The sequence below is a fragment of the Eretmochelys imbricata genome, chromosome 8 (assembly GCF_965152235.1).
Source record: "Eretmochelys imbricata isolate rEreImb1 chromosome 8, rEreImb1.hap1, whole genome shotgun sequence".
Lineage (NCBI taxonomy): Eukaryota > Metazoa > Chordata > Testudines > Cheloniidae > Eretmochelys > Eretmochelys imbricata.
Window position 1 is genome coordinate 103,552,138 of NC_135579.1, and position 19,846 is coordinate 103,571,983.

At 54.4% G+C, this 19,846-nt stretch overlaps 1 protein-coding gene across 1 annotated transcript in view; it reads left to right on the plus strand.

Moving 5' to 3' along the window:
- Positions 1 to 3,375: 3,375 nt before the first annotated feature.
- PIK3R3 (phosphoinositide-3-kinase regulatory subunit 3) overlaps positions 3,376 to 19,846 on the plus strand; it is a 353,494-nt gene continuing 337,023 nt past the window's right edge. The window contains exon 1 of the mRNA XM_077823539.1: positions 3,376 to 3,685. Coding sequence (XP_077679665.1) covers positions 3,376 to 3,685 — 310 coding nt within the window. The remainder of the gene's footprint in view (positions 3,686 to 19,846) is intronic.

A 19,846-nucleotide genomic window follows, 5' to 3' on the forward strand; every position in this document is an offset into this window, starting at 1 on the left:
CTCTGCATAGGGTTAAGTGTCGTCCCCCCACCCAGATTTCTGCCTTCCGTTTGGCCCTGCTTCCTGAAGTGCTGATGTAGCAGGGCAGAGCAGTGGCGTGTCTCCTTGGCTAGCTGCTGCCTGCTCGTGGGGTCAGGGGCTGGGAGGCAACCCTTTCTGAGAGCAGGGGGAGAGCTCTCTGCTGCAGTGGTGCAATTTTTGGTCACCCCCCTCTCCCGCCAACCCAGGCAGGCTGCGTGGCCCCGCTGAGGGGAGTCAGGGGGTGGAGGTGGCGTTCCACCCGGTCCTTGGCAGACCCCCTGAAACCTCCTCGCGGCCCCCCAGAGCCCCAGTCAAGAACCAGTCCCTTAGTTAACCAACCGTTGGCTTTAACCTAGCTAGCACGGGTAACAATAGCAATGAAGACGCCCGGGTGGGCAACCCAAGTGCATAGCTGGGTTTGTACCGGGACGGCTAGGCCCTGCTCAGGCTTCTGTCACCGCATCCCCCTACTAGTCTCGGTTACAGCTCCCACGGGTGTGTGCCTCCCTGGGCTGGAGTCACAGCTTAACCGGTGGTGTAGATGTAGCCACGGTGTCAGGTGGGTCAAAGTGACCAGTGGGGGAAGAGAGGGTGATCTGGGGGGTGAGGGGCAATAAAACGACTGGCGTTTAGCAGAAGTCCCAGCCTTTCGTCTGCCAAGTTATAACACCCCTCAGAGAAAGGTCCAACAGCCAGGGCGCTGAGTGGAACTCAGGACGCCTGGGTTCTATTCTGCATAGGTTCTCATGCCGCCCTCGTTGCTAGGGTAGCCTAGCACCTTCCAGTCGTTCACTGAGCCACCTGACTAACATCTATCATGTGGCTGTGCCTCTAACCCTCCCATGAGGCATGTCCTCTCCGCAAGCCTCAGTTTCCCCTGCCACCCTTGGTCTGTCTTGTCTGTTCACACCCTAGGGGCGGGGACTGCCCCTGACCATGTCTGTGGACAGTGCCTGGCACAATGAGGTCCTGATCTCAGTTGGAGCCTCTCGGTAGGTTTGAAGGAGGGTTTCAGACTCCCCCCCAGAGCTTTCCCTGCATGGCGTACTGTAGTTCGGGCCCATGGGCTGCCCACACTTCTCCAATCACCGTGACTTCTACCCTCAGATGGTGACCACAAGAACCCACCAGCTATCAGTCCATGCGAGCATGACCCGAAGGAACCTGGCTAAATTCAACCATCTTGTTGTGTGTTGGTTCCCCCGCCTCTGGCTCTGTTTCTGAGCCCAGTGGCCTTATGGCGTTGCTGCCACCGGGCATCTGAGACAACCAGATCCTGCCTCTTTTCAGGAACTGGCTCCGAAAGGGTCAGGGATGTGTGGGGGGGGGAGAGAGGATTTACAAAATAAAACTCCTTGGACAATATACACCGACATGCAGTGGCCGTCCCCTGGGAGACACCGCAGCTCAGCCCGGCCCAGCATTGCCCAGCCGGGATTAGCTCCCAGGGCTATTCCAGAGCAGCCCCAGTGAAGCAATTCGTCTAACAGGATTTGGGTAATCCCCAGCTAATCCCCTCCCCTGCCTCATCTACCTGGGCCTGACCTTTCTCTCTGGATCAGCTCCTTTCCCTTCATCTCCCCTCCCACCCCAGGGTCAGTTTTCTCTCCTCCTTTCCCATCCCTCCCGCTATTTGAATTTGCTGCTCCCTCTCCCTTCAATGCATCTTTCCCTCCCCTCCCTCGGCCTTGTCTATTTTTACCCTCCAACTGGGCCCAACGCTCCTCCTCAAACCCCGAGCCATGCTGTTCCCGCTTGCTTTTCACATCCTCTTCACTTTTACTCTCTCTCTGCTTGCGGCTTATTCACTCTCTCCTTCCCAGGCTCCCTCCCCACGCCTGGCTCCCTTCTGCCGCAGCAGCAAGGAGACCTATATATCACAGCCAGCGAGGAGGTGTGTCTACTGACATCACCCTATAAATACTGTGCGGCAGTGCAGGATCATAAGGGGGTCTGGGGGCGGGGGGCCGGGGGAGCGTGAGCGCTGCACGGAGGACCTTGCCTCGGAATCTCTTCCCCCCCAGAAAGGGGAGGCTGGGGGCGCGGGCAGAGACTTGGCAGCTTCCTAAGCCCATCTTTCCCTGCTCTCCCCGGCTGGCAGGGAGCCCCGGGCAGCTGCAGGCGGCAGACAGAGCCGGGACACGCCTGGCACCGAGTGGTAAGAGGCATGCACTTTCTTAGGAGTTGCGGCACCACGGCGAAGTTGTTGCAGCCGGACGCGGGCTGCGCTGGTGGAGGCATGCCGGTGGCATGGGCAGGCGAGGGTAGGGAGCGGATCTGTGTGTGTGTGTGTGTTCGAGGTGGGGGGAAGCAGCTGTCTCTCCCCGTGGCTAGCTATTTTCTGCTCCTAAGAGCTGTGGACGTTGGTGGCGGTGGGCAGCAGAGTGAAGGGGAGGCGAATGACTGACGGGCGCTGACAAACAGGAGCCAAGCAGGCTTCTCTCCTACATGCCTGGGTCGTCGCTGAATGCTGCGGGGAATCACGTCGCTTTGACTTTGCGTGGGTTTGGTGTTCCTCGGGCAGTTATATCCCTGAAGCGATTTTTGAAATGTACCCCTGCTCCCTCAAAAAATTCCCCATCTCCGCGTATTGAACCAGTTCCTGGCACGGATCTCCGGCTGCCCTCTGGAGGAGCGTTGTGCGCAGGGAGAGGCGTATTAACGACTGGCCTATGGAGAGAGGGCACCGTGCCCAGTTTCTCCTCCTTTGCCGCCACTCGGCCCCGCTTTTCTTGCCTGCGGTGCCTGATCCCTGTGGACGCGGGACCTGGCCGAGACGCCCGTGACTCCCTCGATCCCGGCGTGGCATTTTGGGTGGGAAGCTGGGCTCCGTCGGTGCATCGAGGTGGTGATGATTTAAGCATTAATACGCTCGTGCTCTCTCTCTCCCGCAGGGACGGACCAGGCAGGCGATTGCTGACAGGACAGGATCCCAAGCAGCGTCGTCCGGGAAGTCAGAGGGCGTCCGGGCTGGCGGGCGTCGCGGGAAATGTTAGATTAAACCCGAGCTGGGGGAGAGACAGGTAACTGCAATCTCCTCCCTGCACTCACAGCGGATGGCACTGGGATTATTACGGATGGCTGGCCTGATGGCAGCATGCTCTTGACCCCTTGGGGCTGCCTCCGATCCCCGCGCTCCCGGAGTGGGAGGCTGGCAGCCGGAGCTACGACTCTGGGGGTGCCCAGGGGGAGTGTTAGAAGTTCTGGGAGCAGCTCTACCGACCTTCTCTCTCTGCCCCCCACCACCCACCTCTGATCCCAGTCCATCGCGCTCTCTCAGCACCTCCCAGTGCCTGCTGGGACTGGTGGAGAGCCCCTGGCGTGCGAGTGACCCCTTGCCACCAACTTCCTGCCATGGCCTCGTCGGATGGGCTGCAGTACCGGGCGCTCTACGAGTATAAGAAGGACCGGGAGGAGGACCTGGCGCTGTGCCCCGGGGACCTGGTCACTGTCAGCAAGGCGGGACTGCTGGGCACGGCCGACTACAAGGAGGGGGACGAGAGGAGCCCCAAGGGCTGGCTGAACGGCTTCAACGAGCGCACCAAGGAGCGGGGCGACTTCCCGGGCACCTACGTGGAGTACCTGGGCCCTGTGAGGATTGTGGCCACCGCTCTCAAGGCTCGGCCCAGGCCTGTGCCCCCCACCCCCACCAGCCAACTGTGGGGTGAGTACCAGCTGGGGATGGGGGGTGGGCGGGGAGCGTCTGTTTGATGAGTGTGTTCCTCTCCCCCCGGGTAGCGGCCTCTCAAAACTCCTTAGACCAAGGGGCGGATGTTGTGGGGAGCCACTCTCGAGGCCCCGGGCTAAGGTCAGCCGCGCCGCCCTGAGAGCCCATCTCCCAGGGAATGGGAGGACCCCCTGCCCACGCACCCCTTCCTCTTTGGGGGCAGGGCTACGTTCAGACAGCTCCCACGGTCTCCACGTGGCGAGAGGTCAGGCAGCTGGGCCTCAAACCCCGTGGGCTCTATGGGGCAAAACTGGCCCATGCCCCCACAAAGCGGTTGCTCCGTCAAGCACGCCTCCGGAGGGTAGAGAGGGGAGGGGTACGTGCCTACAAGACACCTCCTCCAAGCTCGTCTTTGCATGTAGAAAGCAGGGGCCGGCTGGACATGTGGCTCTGGATGTTTGAGCCCAGCCGGGCACGCGGCTCCTAACCAGCGGCAGAGACTCAAGGGCAAGTCGGCGCGACGCAAGCCGGCTGGGAGTTTGCTGTGCTGGGGTGGGGGTGGGGGGGGATTGGATATTGGCACGGAGTCCTGCAAGCGTGCCTGGGGTCTCACAGTCAGGGCCTGTTAGAGGCCTCGATCCTGATCACGGGGTAGGACTCTGCTGGCTCCTGATTTACACTGGCCTGCATGAGATCCGGTTCTGGCAGGTTTGGCTCATGGAGCAAGCTGGCTTTGGGCCACTGGCTGGCATCACAGGTGACTTTGAATAGCCACCAAAGCTGGGGCAGGACGGCGCGGCTAGCACTGTTGTGGACCCCCGGTTCTGTGGTATTTGCCAGGTAGTCCTGCCTCCCAATCCTCGGCAGAAGAGACTGGGGCTTCCTTGACACCGGGGGAATTAAGTCATCCAGGGCCCTCTGGATGCTTGGGCTGCAGTTTTCCGCTGGGAAGTGGGGTTACCTCTGCCGGGGCATGAGGGATGGCAGACCCAAGAGCTCCCTCAGTGTCCCAGTGGAGATGCACGCCAGCCCCAGAGATCAGATCGGCTCAAAGTTTGGGGGGCTCGGATCTGGGAGGGGGGACGTGGTTGGTTTTGTTCCGAGCATGTTGCAACGTATGCACCGAGCCCGTCGCTCCTCTGAGCCAGGCTGGCCAGAGCATCAAAGGCTGAATGAATGGGATCATTTACGTGCGCCATACAGCTCAGAGGAGCGTGTCCGTACCAGTGACAAACAGAAGCTGGCAGCACTGCGAGCGAGCCCGGGGCTAAGCGCCCCTCCACTTCTGCAGGCGATCGGGTGCAAGAGCTGGTAGGGAGGTAGGGGAGAAAAAGCCCCATAGCATGCTACCCTGGGGAGCCAAAAGACAGGCTGAATGCTCAGCCCCCAGCAAGACAACTGGTCAGTGGGTAGGATAGGGCATGCAGTGTAATGCTGTCACCTTGGTAAAACTCTTTTGAGATCTATAGCTGGAAAATGCTGGATAACATCTTGTTATTGCAGCTGTGGGGGACCGCAGAAAGGAACATCAGGAGCTGTATGATCTTAACAGATATGCCCCTATGAGAGGTGTAGGATTTCCTTTCAAGGACCCACTGACGGCAGAGGGAAGGTGGTATGTTTCTCCCTAGCTTAGAGTCCTCGCTGTCACTTACTGTTTTCTTTCCCCCCTCCCAAAGTGACTTTCAAACTCATTTCTGGTGTAATTAGTTGTGTATCTGTCCTGCTTTAGTTTCCTGTGTCTTGCAACTTTAAATCTGAATCAGCTCCATGCAGATTGTTATAGAGGGAGGGGTACACACTGTGCTCTCAGTGGAAGGCTTTATATTCGTTCTTTCTTGGTCAGTTGCTATTCAGTTGATAATCGAAACTTGTTCTGACTTGGTGTGGGACTCACCCCTGTAGTGCCTCCTGCTGGTTGTCCAGGGAATTAGTATTCCAGCCCCCAGAGCACCCTCTGCAGGCCACTGTCCCATTTGCCGCTGGGCCCCAAGTCCCTCCTAGACCCCAGTGCCCCTTTTACCCAGGGTGCTGCCCCCTGGCAGTACCCCCAAAGATCTGGGTCTCCCCTCCCTGGGGAATCCCCACCTCACCTCAGTCTATGGCCACTGCCAGTCATCAACTAGCCCCCATTCCCTGGGGCCCACTGCAATGTAAACGCCACTCATCGTAGGCAAGAGGGGTTTGGACCTGCTGCCTTTGCCTACCTTTGGCTTCCCACTGCAACCCCAGTACCTATTTGGCCTTCTTCTAGGCCTGCAGCCTGGGGGGTTTCCAGGCCGGAGCTCCCCAGGCCTTCCTCAAACCCTGCTCCACTCCAGATACTATGGTACACTTCCCAGCAGCCAGGCACTTCTCCCTCCACCTTTATAGGGCCAGCTGGGTCTGTTTGGGGCATGGCCCCAGCTGCGGCTGCTCCGCCAATCAGCCCAGCTTTTCCCCTGCCCCAGCCCTCTCCCAGGGCTGTTTTAAGCCCTTCAGGGCAGGAGCAGGTGACCACCCCGCTACACTTGGAAATACATGGCTGCTCTTGGTCTATGGAGAACCCATAAATCCTGACCGTAAGGTCAAAGAAAACTGCAGCAAAACCCTTCTCTTTTCATGGAGTCACTTAAAAACAGGAGCACGTTTCTAGCCAGGGTGCTTGGTGAGTTGCAAATGTATAAATATTTGTAGAGATTGCAAACCGAGTCCGATGCTGCTGTTTGTTGCATGACATGGGTGGAGTCTCAGGTGGAATGTTCTTGGGTCCGGTTTCTGCATTAGCAGTGTCCTTATCTGTGTTGTATTTGAATGAGAATGCCCAGAGAATAGTAGGGCCTGATTCCGCCCACCCTTGGGCCGGGATAAGTCAGGAGTCGCTCTGGAGAAGTCAATGCAGTTCGATAGCCTGAGAGGAGAACTCAGTCTGTGGGGGAAGAAAATTAGGTTTGTTGTTGTTACTGCAGCCTGATCATTGCTACGTGTGTGATTGTGTTAAAGAAACCCCATTTGGCTGCCCAGAGGAGAGGGGAAGGGATGAAGTGGAAGGCTGTGTAAACCCGTGTTGCTGGCAGATCAGGGTGTCAGACTGGCTGGGATTTTTCCCCCGCAAAGCCAAGCAGTTTTATAAATCTGTTTAGGTTGCAGGGTCTCACTGGTGCAATGGTTCCAGCCATGAAATCTCTGGCTAACGTCACGTCTCTCTGACTTTCAGATTATGCAACTGTTTTTGTTGGAGGGAGGAGGGGTTAAGGCAGTGGCTTTCAACCTTTCCAGACGACTGCACCCCTTTCGGCAGCCTGATTTGTCTTGCTTACCCCCACGTTTCACCTCACTTAAAAACGGCTTGCTTGCAAGATCGGACACAAAAATACAAACGTGTCCCAGCCCACGGTTCCTGAACAATTGCTGACTTTCTCACTTTTACAATATAATTATACAATAAATCAATTGGAATATAAGTATTGTACTTACATTTCAGTGTGTGGGATATAGAACAGTATAAATAGTCAGTGTCTGTATGAAATTTTAGTTTGTTCTGACTTTGCTGGTGCTTTCTATGTAGCCTGTTGTAAAACTAGGAAAATGTCTGCATGAGTTGTTGTACCCCCTGGAAGACCCCTGCGGACCCAGGGATGTGCAAACCTCTGGTTGAGAACCACTCGGTTAAGGCACCAAACTGGGACTCAGGACACCTGGGTTCAATTCCCTGCTCTGCCACAGACTCCGTTTGTGAACTTGGCCATGTCACCGAGCCTCTCTGTGCCTCAGTTTCCCATCTGTAAAGTGGGGAATAACAATCCACCCGTGGTCTGCCTTGTCTATGACTATAAGCGTAACGCCAGCCGACCTTGGTCATCGGCGGGCGGGATCGAACCTGAGACTTCTGAAGCATAGCGTGTGAGTCTCTACTGGCTGAGCTCAAAGGCCCCTAGACTCTCTAAAGGGGGGCATAGTAGCACACCAGGCAGGCATGGGTTACATAAGCTCTTTGGAGTAGGGACTCTCCCACTGTCTTTGCACAGCACCCAGCACAATGGGGCCCTGAGCTCAGTTGTGGTCCCCTGGGGCTATTGCACCTCAGATTAGAAATCGGTTGCTAAGGCCAACATCGTCAAATTTAGGGGCTTAAACTGAGGCACTTACCTCCATATTTAGGCACCTGACTAAAGACCCTGTCTGTCAGAGAGGCCAAGCACACGCAGCCTCTCCCCCCCGCTGACTTAATCTTTAAAAAACATTGAGTATAGCTCGGATGGGGGTGAGCCAAAACCTCTGCTTGATCGCAACCCGTGTGCAGTTACATAATGCACCCGAGCCAAAAGAACCAGCCTGGTTCGTTCTCCTCTCCGCCAGGCCGTGATAAAGGAGAAATCTCTCTCTGGGCATAAGGTCTGTTCGCTTCCTGGCTGGGACCTCTGCTGGGGTTTACTCAGCTCGACACAGCGTGACCTACCCGTGGCCGAACTCTCTCAAGGACCGGCTTAGTATCTCCAATCCTCTGGCGTCTGTCTGCCTGGCTTGTGTCTCGTGCGGGGATTTCGAGCCAGGTTAGCAAAAGGGCTTGTGTAGATCTGAAGCGGGCTGGAGCATTATGCCGTTTTGCTGATTTGAATGTCGGTTTCCTTTCTTCCTTGCCATCTCCCTGAACTCGATGAGCGAGCCCCACGTTGAGAGGGCACGGCTCAGCAGTGCGAAGTCGCGGGGGTGGCTGGGAGCAAAGGGTGGTAGCAATGCCCCATATGGCGCTGCAGGATCATGCCGCGCCTGAGAGGCCCACAGAGAATGTGATGGATTTAAAGGAGGATTAGCCTCTGAGGAGTGACATGAAGGGGTGTCCTTATTAGATTTTTCTAGTCCTGACTATTAAGGCTGCGCACTCCTTGGGATTGGCAAGCCCAGCTGGCTTGCCTCAGCAGCAGTGATGCTTCTGTGATAGAAACCGAGCCGGCCGTTCTGTTGGCGATGCCCTGGGCACAGCACAGAATCCAGCTCGCTCTGCCGTAGCCGGCTGGGCTCTGCAGGAGTGAACGTTTGCAGGTGAATAAAGGACCAAATTCAGCTGTGCCCTGCCTCCTTGCAGCCATTTACCCTGGTGCCAAGCGAGTAAAGCCACTCCTGAAACAGCATGGCAGCATTTTGCACCTACTTTGCATCCATGTAAGCAACCACACGCAGGGCAGGGCAGTGGCGGATCAAGCCCGGTTTGCACGCCGACAAAGGGAACCGTGTTCGTATAGCTGGCCGCTCACTCTTTATTTTTAAAGCTATCGCCGTTAACCCAAAGACTCAGCTGGACCTGGAAGTGGCTGCAGAGGGAATTGCCCTAAATTCACTTTTGACAGGTTGCCATCAATCAGGGCTTTGCAGCCTGTTTCCATGGGATTTCTACCCACTCCCTGAAGAATACAGTTCTACTAGCCTCCTGTAAGGTTTCCAAATACACATCTGGGTTGAGTTTCTCTGGAAAACAGCCAGCAACGGTTACAAATACCGAGACTCCTTAAAAGGTGACGACAGCGCGCTGGGTTGACAGGCCTGTCAGAGGATGAAAGTCCTCTCTCTCATGAGCATCTCATGATCCTTACCATATTCATCCTCGCAACACCCCTGTGAAGTGGGGAAGGGCTAGAACTTGTCCTCAGATGCCTGATCTGAGGCATGCAGAATGTCCTCCTGATGTTGCATCATTATAACGCGTGCGTTGGGACATTGCATCAAGAGGCAGCCGTTATGACATTGCAACTCTCTGTCCTTGGCAAGTGGGCAATGTCAGGACCTGCAGCAGGATTTTCTGTGGCCAGCTCCATCCTGGTGTGGGATCTGCCCCCTTCCATCTGGCTGTTCAGAGGGGAGGGTGTCTAGTAGCTCTCCTGTTTCGTCTCCCCCTACCATGCCTGGTATTTTGACCATGCTGCCGTGCCAGTCACCCTTGGCAGAGATCTAGGTAAAGCAAGCAGAGCGCTGAGCTAGCCTGCATGCAACTCTAGATCCAGAGGAGGGGTGTCTCTGCCTTGTTCGGTGTTGTACAGTGGGCTGCCTTTCCTATGGAAAGGGCAGTATGGAATCACAAGGCGTGTCCTGGGCCAGCGCAGAGCTGTGCAGAGTTGTCTGTGCCATGCCTGCCTTCATTATGCCCCGCTCTGCTCCGCAGTCTGTCATCTGAAGGATGGGTTTATTCAGTGAACGCTGTCTGCCCTGTCCGCGAGCAGGTCGCGGTCCTCTGAAATGCCTTGCTGAACTTCAGTCAATGAGCCTCGCCTTGAGGATCACAGGTGAAGAGCTCCTTGTGCCTCTTCCATCTTTGAGCTGGGCTGGGCGGTTTTCATCTTCTGGGGAAGGATCAATCCAAAGGGGCAGGGATGCCGTTCACCACAAATACTCACAGTGAGAACGTTGTGGTGTTTGACCAGTTCTACCCATCGCCAGTTCTCCCTAGTGACTTGATCCAAGTTTGAACCTAGGTCTCTAGACATGAAAGGCTCATAGTTAAGGCTACATTTTAGTCACGGGTATTATTAGTAAAAGTCATGGACAGGTCACGGGCAGTAAACAAAAATTCATGGTCCATGACTTTTACTATATACTCCCATGTGACTGGGGTCCTGGGGGGGCCAACTGAGGTCACTCAATTAGGATGAACTGCAAAGAATGGGGCAGACAATCCCCCAAACTGGTGGATATTCCAGTACTTCGATTTACCAAGCCAGCATAAAACAGCTTCCTTATTACCTCACTGGTTACTCAAAAGTCCAAACAACACGGTTTCCTTAAAGTGATCCAGCCTCAGGCCTCCATCCAGGTACACATGTCAAATATGATGAGGATTAATGAAAATCTTATTCATTATGTAAGAAAGTTCTACCAATCCCAAAGGATCGGACACTTTACCTCCCAGGTTAATGAATATTTCAGATCTTATCCAAATACATGCTTACAGCCAATTCTTATTAACTAAACTAAAATTTATTTTAAAGGAAAAGAGAGACAGTATTGGTTAAAAGATCAGTATACATACAGACATACGTACAGTTCTTGAGATTCAGATTCATAGCAGAGTTGGAGAGCTTTGTAGACACGAAGAGTTCTTTCAGAAATAGTTCATAGGTTATAGTCCATTGTTTGTATTCAAGGTGGTCCAGTCAGGACTGGGATCTCAGTCCTTAGGGCTTAGGCTTCCCCTGCATGAAGCATCAAGCAGGTCTGAGATGACAGGATCAGGACCCAAGGGTCTTTTATACAGTTTCAGGTCTCTTGTGACAGCTTGGAGTCCTTAGGCAAACAATAAGCCTCGTGGGGACTTGGAAGTGGACCATTTCCTAAGCATCGCTGGTAATTATCCACACAGATTAACATAAGGCAATTGCCTGCTTTTCCATCATTCGCAGCTGATTTGCTGTACATTTCAAAGAGAAATGAATGCAGTGATATCCTATGTTTACAGTTCATTTAAATGTTAAGATGTCCTTTTGATCTCTGAATTAACAGAATACAGCATAGACAGGGACTGTTTGATTACATTATTGACCTCTACCAATACATATGTAAACACACAAAACCACAAACATTATCTACCAATATGTTTTTAAGGGTTGAATATGAGTCATTTATCCTGCAGGATGCTTAACCTTTCTGGTCATGCATCACACCCTGACTAAATTTTGGGTGGTAGGGGTGGTCCAAGGGTGCTGCATGGGCTGGGGGAGGTGGCCCAGGACTCCTGCTAGTGCTGGGGGTGGGAGGGTTGGCGGGGCTGGCAGGCTCCCTACCTGGCTCCATGTGTCCCTGCAGCTCCTAGGCAAAGGAGGAGCTAGGGGGCTGCTCGCACTGCTCCCGCCACAAGCGCCGGCTGCACAGCTCCCATTGGCTAGGAATCACAGCCAATGGGAGCTGCGGGGGCAGGGCCTGTGGGCCATGCCAATGGGAGCTGGGGAGCCCTCCACCCTGAGGTAAACGTGTCCCCCAACTCCCTGCCCCTAGCCCTGAGCCCCCTTTCGCACACTCAAACTGCTGCTGTTGACCCACGGACTGCCCAGCTCAGGCAGTCCCTGAGCCAGCACCGGCCACTGCAGAAGTCACAGAGGGTCATGGAAAGTCACAGAATCAGCGACTTCTGTGACCTCTGTGACAGACTCGCAGCCTTACTTATAGTCCATAGCCACATGGTGGCTGTATTTCTGTCAATGGTATATTTAAGTTGCAGGAAATTATTCAGCCACTAGATGTCTGTGGGTGCAGTACTGAGTTCCAGGCCGGGTGTGTTCACTGGTAAACAAGGGAGGCAAAGTTGGAACTCAAGTTGTGAGGGGGTGCCTCTTTGTGTCTGATTTTATGTTAGCTTTTCTGTAATCAGCTCCTCCTATTTAAGACAGACTGATTTCATTTCTACTTGAGCTTTAAGATGGGCATTGACTGGGGCTGGAATTTACATGGTGGCAATGAGCATGTAACACTGGCTACATTTGAGTGGCTCCTGCTAGTGGCATTGAGAAGAGCCTCCTGCCTATGTCTACTAGAGGGAGCCCTTTAGAGTCTTTTCCTTTCTGAGCCCCCCACCCCCACTCGCCCATGCTATAAAAACTCCACGACCCACCTGTGCCACAATAACTGATTTTGTGCATATACAAGCCAGGGCTGGCGTTAGGGGGTAGCAAGCAGGGCAATGGCCTGGGGCCCCACGCCACAGGGGCTCCCGTGAAGCTACATTGCTCAGGCATCAGCTCCGGGTGGCGGGGCTCAGAGACCTGGGCTTCAGCCCCATGCGGTGGGACTTCAGCTTTCTGCCCTGGGCCCCAGTGCATCTGATGCTGACCATGCTTGGATGCCCGCCCCCCCCGCCCCGAAACCTGCTCGAGGCCCCGGGCCCCTGGTTGAGAATCGCAGCTTGAGATCAAGCAGCTGGGAAAATCTTGGTGCGGTAACTGCAGACCTATGCCAAGAGCTGTGAGGTTATTACAAACAGCGCTGGGGCTATTTCCATCCACCGAAGCTTCCTTTGTCCTTGCTGTTGGCCGTTGACCGAGTTTCACTTCATTAGGTGTAATTGGGATTTCTCGCTCCTGGCTGGACAAACCAGAGAACTTTCTTCGCTGCATGACAGTTTATCAGAGGGTGCTTGGTAATGAGGGCCGCTGACCTTCAACTGGGGAAAGGGAGAGGAGAAAATGGGTTGGACACGCAGAATTTTAAACAGTGTTTGTTTCCCTCATGCACTGTGAAAGCCCATCCTGAATGTGAATTCACCTGCCACGACCCGAGGTCCGAGGTCCTTTGTTTTTCCTGCAGCCACTGTTGGCGTGGCTAATGAACGGGAAAATGCTTTGCTTTCAGTGCTCCAATTCCGGTCGGGGACGGTAAGTCAAGGAGAGCCGCATTTTCCCTAAAACGCTTTGCTTGACAACATGTGTGCGAGTGACACGGCTGATGCACCGGGGATCAAACCAGGGACCTGCAGAGCTAAAAGCATAAGCTGCTGCAGCTTGAGCTAAAGATCTGTAGCTGGGGCTGTAACAGAATCGTGTTGTCTGTGGATTGGGCACACAGAGGGGCCCTGTAACACTGGCCAGGGGGGTGCATGTCTGCAATAAATTCTTTATGCTGCATGTACTTAGGGGGCCAGCTGGTCCCATGGAGTGGAATTGCCAGAGGAAGTATTTTGTCAGTGACACCAGCTTCACATTTGACTCTGGTTGGTTGGCAGCGGCTCAGAGCTGTTGCCATCCACAACTGGCCACCTTGCTGAAAAGCGAAGGGACTGCTGGGCCTGAGACCGGACGCCTCTCAGCTGAGGTGGTCCTGCGGGGCTGAAGGCCTTCAGGCTGTGGTGGTGGCAAAGGGAGGAACCCAGGTTTGTCTCCTTGCACTGGAAATTTACCATCTGTCCGTCTCGCGCCCCCCCCCCCCCCCCCCGCCCGGTAGCTCCAGGGCAGAGTGAGCTCTTTGAAAAACTCAGACCCAGCTTTTGATCTCCGTACAGCTACATGGGGGGTCACCCTGGATTTATCGCAGGGTGAATGAGATCAGAAGCTAGCCCGGAACGTCCTCACGTACCTTTTGCGAATGACTTTCTGTGCCTCGAGACTTCTTATCCCAGTTTTTCAGGAAGCTCTTTCGTTTGCCATCGACGGTTGTGCAGTATGTCAGTACAGTTTGCTCTGCCGAACACCCAGCCAAGGATCAGTGTTGCCCCTTGGTTCCCCCAGAAGGCTGGAGTAGGACCTGAAATAGGTTGTGTAAGAGGGGTCTTTATTTAACAAAGCTCATGTCTGACTGGAGACAGACTAAAGATGTTGCAGCATCCGTAAGTTGTGCTTACTACTGTTGTGTGTTCGTAAAGTGCTCGGGTGGTGAAAGGCAGCTGTGTACATTAGGGCAGGGGGTCAGGTGGGGAACAGCTGTAATAGCCCCCCCCACCTCCACTTCTCCCCTGAGCAAGTGCCCTCAAGGTGACAATTGCACATATAGTATGTATTTGCCCAGAGTGGACCATGCATACATGGGCCTGTTGTGTCTATAATTGCACGGGGAAGTATATATAAAACAGACCGCCATGCTAAAAACGTATCCATGATGTCTGAGAAATAATGCATAGATTTTTATGTGCCTCGAGTTGATGTGAACCCTGATGAATTGCTTCGAGCTGACAGAACTTAGTTCTGCCTGAAAATTAAATCTTCCCAACAGGTCTGCCTACATTTAAAACCTGGCTCATTTTTTGTAGGCGGGTGTGTTACTCTGCCCCCTGCGCGACAAGCTTGAGCCCAGTCTAATGTGAGCGTTGGCCTGGAGAGAGGTTAATCTAAGACCGTGGGAAGATCCTTCTTTGTCTGTCGTTGTTTATTTGTATTACTGTAGGACCGTTAGGGCCCCCGTTGGACAAACACATTGCAAGCTCTTTGGGGCATGGATTGCTGATTATTGTCTAAATGGACAGGACAGCCGGGGCAGAGAGGTGAAGTGATAGTCATCTGCTGAGGGTATTTTGACCTGGAAAATGCTGACTTCTAGGCTCCGCTCCTCAACTGGTGTGAGGCCACATTGTCTGCCGATCAGTGGAGTCCAGCTGAAGACTGGACCCTGTTCCCCCATTTGTGTGCATTAACTGGGAACAGTTGTCTCCATGTACTGGTGGTTCTCTGTCTTTTCCACACCGGGGGGATTCTCCTCCCATCTAGCCTGGACTCCCCTTCCTTTTTATAACGTGGGACGGGCAGAGTAGACAGTACCCTTGATTCCTGTGCTTGACCCTGAGGCTGGGAACCCGGGACATACATCCTAGTCGCTAAGCTATGGCAAGAGGCGTTTGTGTATAACCCACCATGTGCTGTGGGCGGCTATAGCCTACTGATCTAAGCACAAACGCAGCATTCAGAGGAGGTTGCTCCGTGGAAACAAGAGGGCAGAGGTTAAGCAAACTCGTCTGCGCGGTTTAAGCAGGTTGCTGTTCCGATATTGCCAGGAACACGGTCACCGCTGCCCAGAGCACCATGCTGGTGTAGGAGCTGCGATGTCTCCAGAAAGGAAAGGAACCAGCATCATCACGGGGTTGGTGCTTGGTTTGTGGCACTATCCTCGAGAGCCGATCCCCTTGCTCCAAAGGGCCCTGCAAGTTGTTGCTCGTTTCGACCGCCCTCGCCAGCTCCGGTACTTCAAAAGGGAAATATTCAACTTGGAAAAGATATGACCCGGGGAGGGGAGAATATGACAGAGGTCTATAAAATCATGACTGGTGTCAAGACCGTGAATAGGGAAGTGTTTTTTACCCCTTCACGTGGCACAAGAACTAAGGGGTCACCCAATGAAATTACTAGACAGCAGGTTTAAAACAAAAGGAAGTACTACACACAGCTCACAGTCAACCTGTGGAACTCCTTGCCAGGAGATGTTGTGAAGGCCAAAAGTATAACTGGGTTCAAAAAAGAACTAGATAAGTTCATGGAGGATAGGTCTATCAATGGCTGTTGGCCAAGATGATCAGGGGTGCAACCCCATGCTCCAGGTGTCCTAAACCTGACTACCAAAAGCTGAGACTGGACCCGATCACTTGATAATTGCCTTGTTCTGTTCATTCCCTCTGTTCAACCCTCACCACGCTCTAGGGCTTGGCACTTTTATTGAATTCCTGTGTAACAGTCCTGTGTTTTCCTCCTCCAGGGGAAGGGTGGGAGCAGCAGTGACACCAGGCACTAGGGACGGGTGTGGGGTGAGGATCGGGGCCGGGCACCGGGGGGGTGGGCGTGGAGAGGGGGTGAGGATCGGGGGTGGGCGTGGAGCGGGGGGTGAGGATCGGGGCCAGGCACCGGGGACGGGCGCGGGGTGAGGATCGGGGCCAGGCCCCGGGGACGGGCGCAGGGGATGGGGGTGAGGATCGGGGCCAGGCACCGGGGACGGGCACGGGGGTGAGGATCGGGGCTGAGCAGCGAGCGTCCCTGGAAGAGTCAGGGACGTAGGTGTGGAGGGGAATACAGCACTTCGCAGTGCTCAGCACTGGTGATGTTGCAAGCCGACTTTGTGGCGCCCTCTGAGGGAGGCTGCTAAGGCGGATTTCCTTGGAGTTTAGTTCCTGCATCTCGTAAGCGCACGAGGTGTTGAAATGCCATCTGGTCTGCTGCAGTGGCTCCTCCTCCTGACCTTCTGGGAGAGGACACGGCACATCAGCCGGGCCCTCCCCCCCAAGCAGCCCTGCCTCTGGGCAGAGATCTCCCAAAGCACTGCCCTGCATTTTGTGGCCTGAGTTGGCCTGATCCCAGTACCGTGGAGAGGTGCAGGTGGGTAAAAGATGAGGCAGTTAAATACCAAGCCACGTAGCCTCCTCCCACCTGGCTTTGCTCACGTTGCCTTCTGCCACTGTGCAGCCCGGGCTGTGAATTCTGGAGGCATCTCCCTTAAATTACCATGAGCCTGGTGTATTCACCCTGCAGCCCGCTACCTTTTCTCCCACCCATCCCTTCGGCCCTTCTGTTTGGATCACACTTGTGATCGGTCTGAGGAGTGGAACCGGGGGAGCCGGGGCCAGGTTTCAGCGGGATCTAGATCGGTCTGACAGCGGGGGGCTTGGGGATGCAAGGCCAGGCCAGGCAGGGGGCTTCTTGCCCATTAACCCTGGAGCCTCAGCAGATAACGCTGGCCTCTCCGCTACAACTCTGCCGGCCTCCCACAGCGCTCAATGGCAAATGAAATAACTGGGTTCCCCTATGAACGATGGATGTCCATCCATAGGTTTGACACTGCCAGCCATCTTTGCTCTCCTACTGGGGTGGGCGAAGGGACCTCTTACTCTGAGCATGCTCATTTCACTGCAGCTCCTTTGCTCGACACCCCAGCCTCTGCATCTTCAGAGCGCAGGGTTGCCACCTTTCTAGTCGCACAAAAACTAACATCTTAGCCCCGCCCCTGCCCCAAGGCCCCGCCCCTGCCCCGAGGCCCCGCCCCCGCTCATCACATTCCCCCACCCTCCCTCACTTTCACTGGGTTGGGGTGCGGGAGGGGGTGAGGGCTATAACTGGGCATGTGGGCTCCAGGATGGGGACAGAAATGAGGGGTTCAGGGTGCGGGAGGGGCCTCCGAGCTGCAGCAGGGAGTTGGGGTGCGGGAGGGGGTGAGGGCTCTGGCTGGGGTGCGGGCTGTGCGGTGGGGCTGGGGATGAGGGGTTTGGAGTGCAGGAGGGGGCTCCAGGCTGGGGGTGGGACCAAGGGATTCGGAATGCGGGAGGGGGCTACGGGTTGAGGCAGGGGGTTGGGGTGCAGGAGGGGGTGAAAGGTTCAGCGTGTGGGAAGGAGCTCGGGGCAGGGGGTTGCGGTGCAGGGGGGGTCTGGGCTCTGGGGTGGGTTCGGGGATGAGGGCCTTGGGGTTCAGGTGTGGGCTCAGGGTTGGGGCAGGGGGTTGGGGCGTGGACTTACCTTGGGTGGCTCCCAGTGAGCGGGGCAGGGCTAAGGCAGGCTGCCTGCCTGGCCTGGTACCGCACTATGCACCAGAAGCAGCCAGCGGGTCCGGGTCCTTGTCACAACCCCCTCGGTGCGCATTGAGGGCTGTCTTTCTCGTCACCGGTTTGCCTTCCCGTTTCCCAGCAGCCCTGTAGCCAGCCAGCAAACATCCCGATAACCCGGTCACGTGCAGCATTCATAGGTGGTCCCAGAGCAGCCCCAAGTCTGTCACAGGCACTCCACCACACCTCTGCCTCCCAGCCCTGCCTGCGTCTCTGGGGGCTAGTGACAGATACCAGTGGCTGAGATGAGGAAGTGTCGGCTTCTGCGTACGGCAGTGGACTGAGACTCCAGAGATCTGGGTTCCGCTTCCACCCCTCCCCAGAACATCCTGCTCTTCTAAGATGCATGTATCAGCAACTCTTGCCTTGGTTAAGCTAAGCCTGCTGACCTGGCTAATTTACAGCCTGCTGACTTGGCTGCTTTTAGCAATAAGCCATAGTGGTTTTAGGCACTTCACTGGTTTGCCAAAGTCTCCCCGTACACAGTCACTTCATCTCTCAGTGGTTCAGGTTCCTGTCTGTACAATGGGTACAGCGCTCCGTCTTCTCCCTCCCCGCTTTGTCTGTCTGGGCTATTTACATTGTAAGTCCTCCAGGGAAGGGCACGTCTCTCACTATGTACAGCACCAAGTGCCATGGAGCCTCGAGGTGCTATTGTGACACAAATACAAAAGTCCATTGTTATTAGCCTCACTGTATAAATGCAGGGATTAAGCCCAACAGAAGGTTTAAAACCAGCGTTGCTGAGTTCAGAGCTGGTGTAAGTGGCATGGTCCATAGACTGAAATCAATCTGATTAAGGCGCCTCTGTTATCGCAGCATATGCGTGTGTCCTGACCTTGATTGGGTTGAGCCTCACAACTCCCCAGTGAGGCAGAGCAGCGTGGTTACCCCCATTGTCCGGATGGGGAAATGACGCACGGAGGCAAAGTAACTGACCCAGGGTCCCACAGGGAGAGACTTCAATGTGGATCTTCTAGATCAGTGGCTCTCAATCTTTCCAGAATAGTGTACCCCTTTCCGAAGTCTGGTTTATCATGCGTACCCCAAGTTTCACCTCACTTAAAACTATTTGCTTACAAAATCAGACCTAAAACTACAAAAGTGTCTCAGCACACGGTTACTGAAATATTGCTTACTGTCTGCTTTTTACCATATAATTGTAAAATAAATTGATTGGAATATAAATATTGTACTTACATTTCAGTGTGTAGTATATAAAGCAGTATAAACAAGTCATTGTCCGTAGGAAATTTTAGTTTCTACTGACTTCACAGGTGCTTTTGATGGAGCCTGTTGAAGAACTAGGGCAATATCTAGATGAGTTGTTGTACCCCCGCGAAGACTCCGCAGACCCCTAGTTGAGAACCACTGTTCTAGGGGCCTAGCCACCGGACCATCCTTTCTCTCTAACGGGAATGCATCTGCTTAGGCCAAATTTGAATGTAACCAGAGGTGGCAGGTCTGAGCACCCAGCAGTTTCCTATAGCTAAACACATCCTGGAAGTGCGCAGGGTACGCCAACGGTCGTACCTGATGCTAATGATCAGCCTCTTCTGTACATGGCCTGGGATCATCCTGATCTGCTAAGCAGGGACAGCGATCCACAAAACACAGATGAGCTTGCACCGTAGAAGGCACAGGAAATTAACTGGCCCTGGCGAGCAACCCCCAGCAATCGAGTCACTTGCAGAGCTGTTTTGATCTTAGATTTCTTGAATGATTTCTGTAGCTAGCTAGTTTCCTTGCTGAATCCACCCCTGAATGAAATATCTCCAAGCCAGGGTTGACCTCCAGTTGCAGAGAAGACTCTGTGCTTAACACTCACACGCACGTACACACACACGTGTGCAATTGCATTTCAAACAATAACAGCAACAGCCGTAGCACAGGGCAGCTGGGCTGCAGTCAGGAAAATGTAGCTCTTGCTTCCCACTGCGTCCCTTTCATCCCTCCCAGTCGGCCGCGCTGGTTCTCTGACGTGTGATGGCTTTTGACTAATTATGCTGTCCCCTGCTTATGCCTGTCTGTCTGAGGCTGATTGTCTTATTAATATTGTTTGCTTTAAGGGCCAGGAGCAACACAGAGACAGGGGACCTACCCTTCGCTTCTCCTTTTCCCATAGCGAAACCGTTAATGTCTCGGGAAGCAGCATGACCTAGTTCAGCTGTTCTCAAACTTTAGCAACCTGA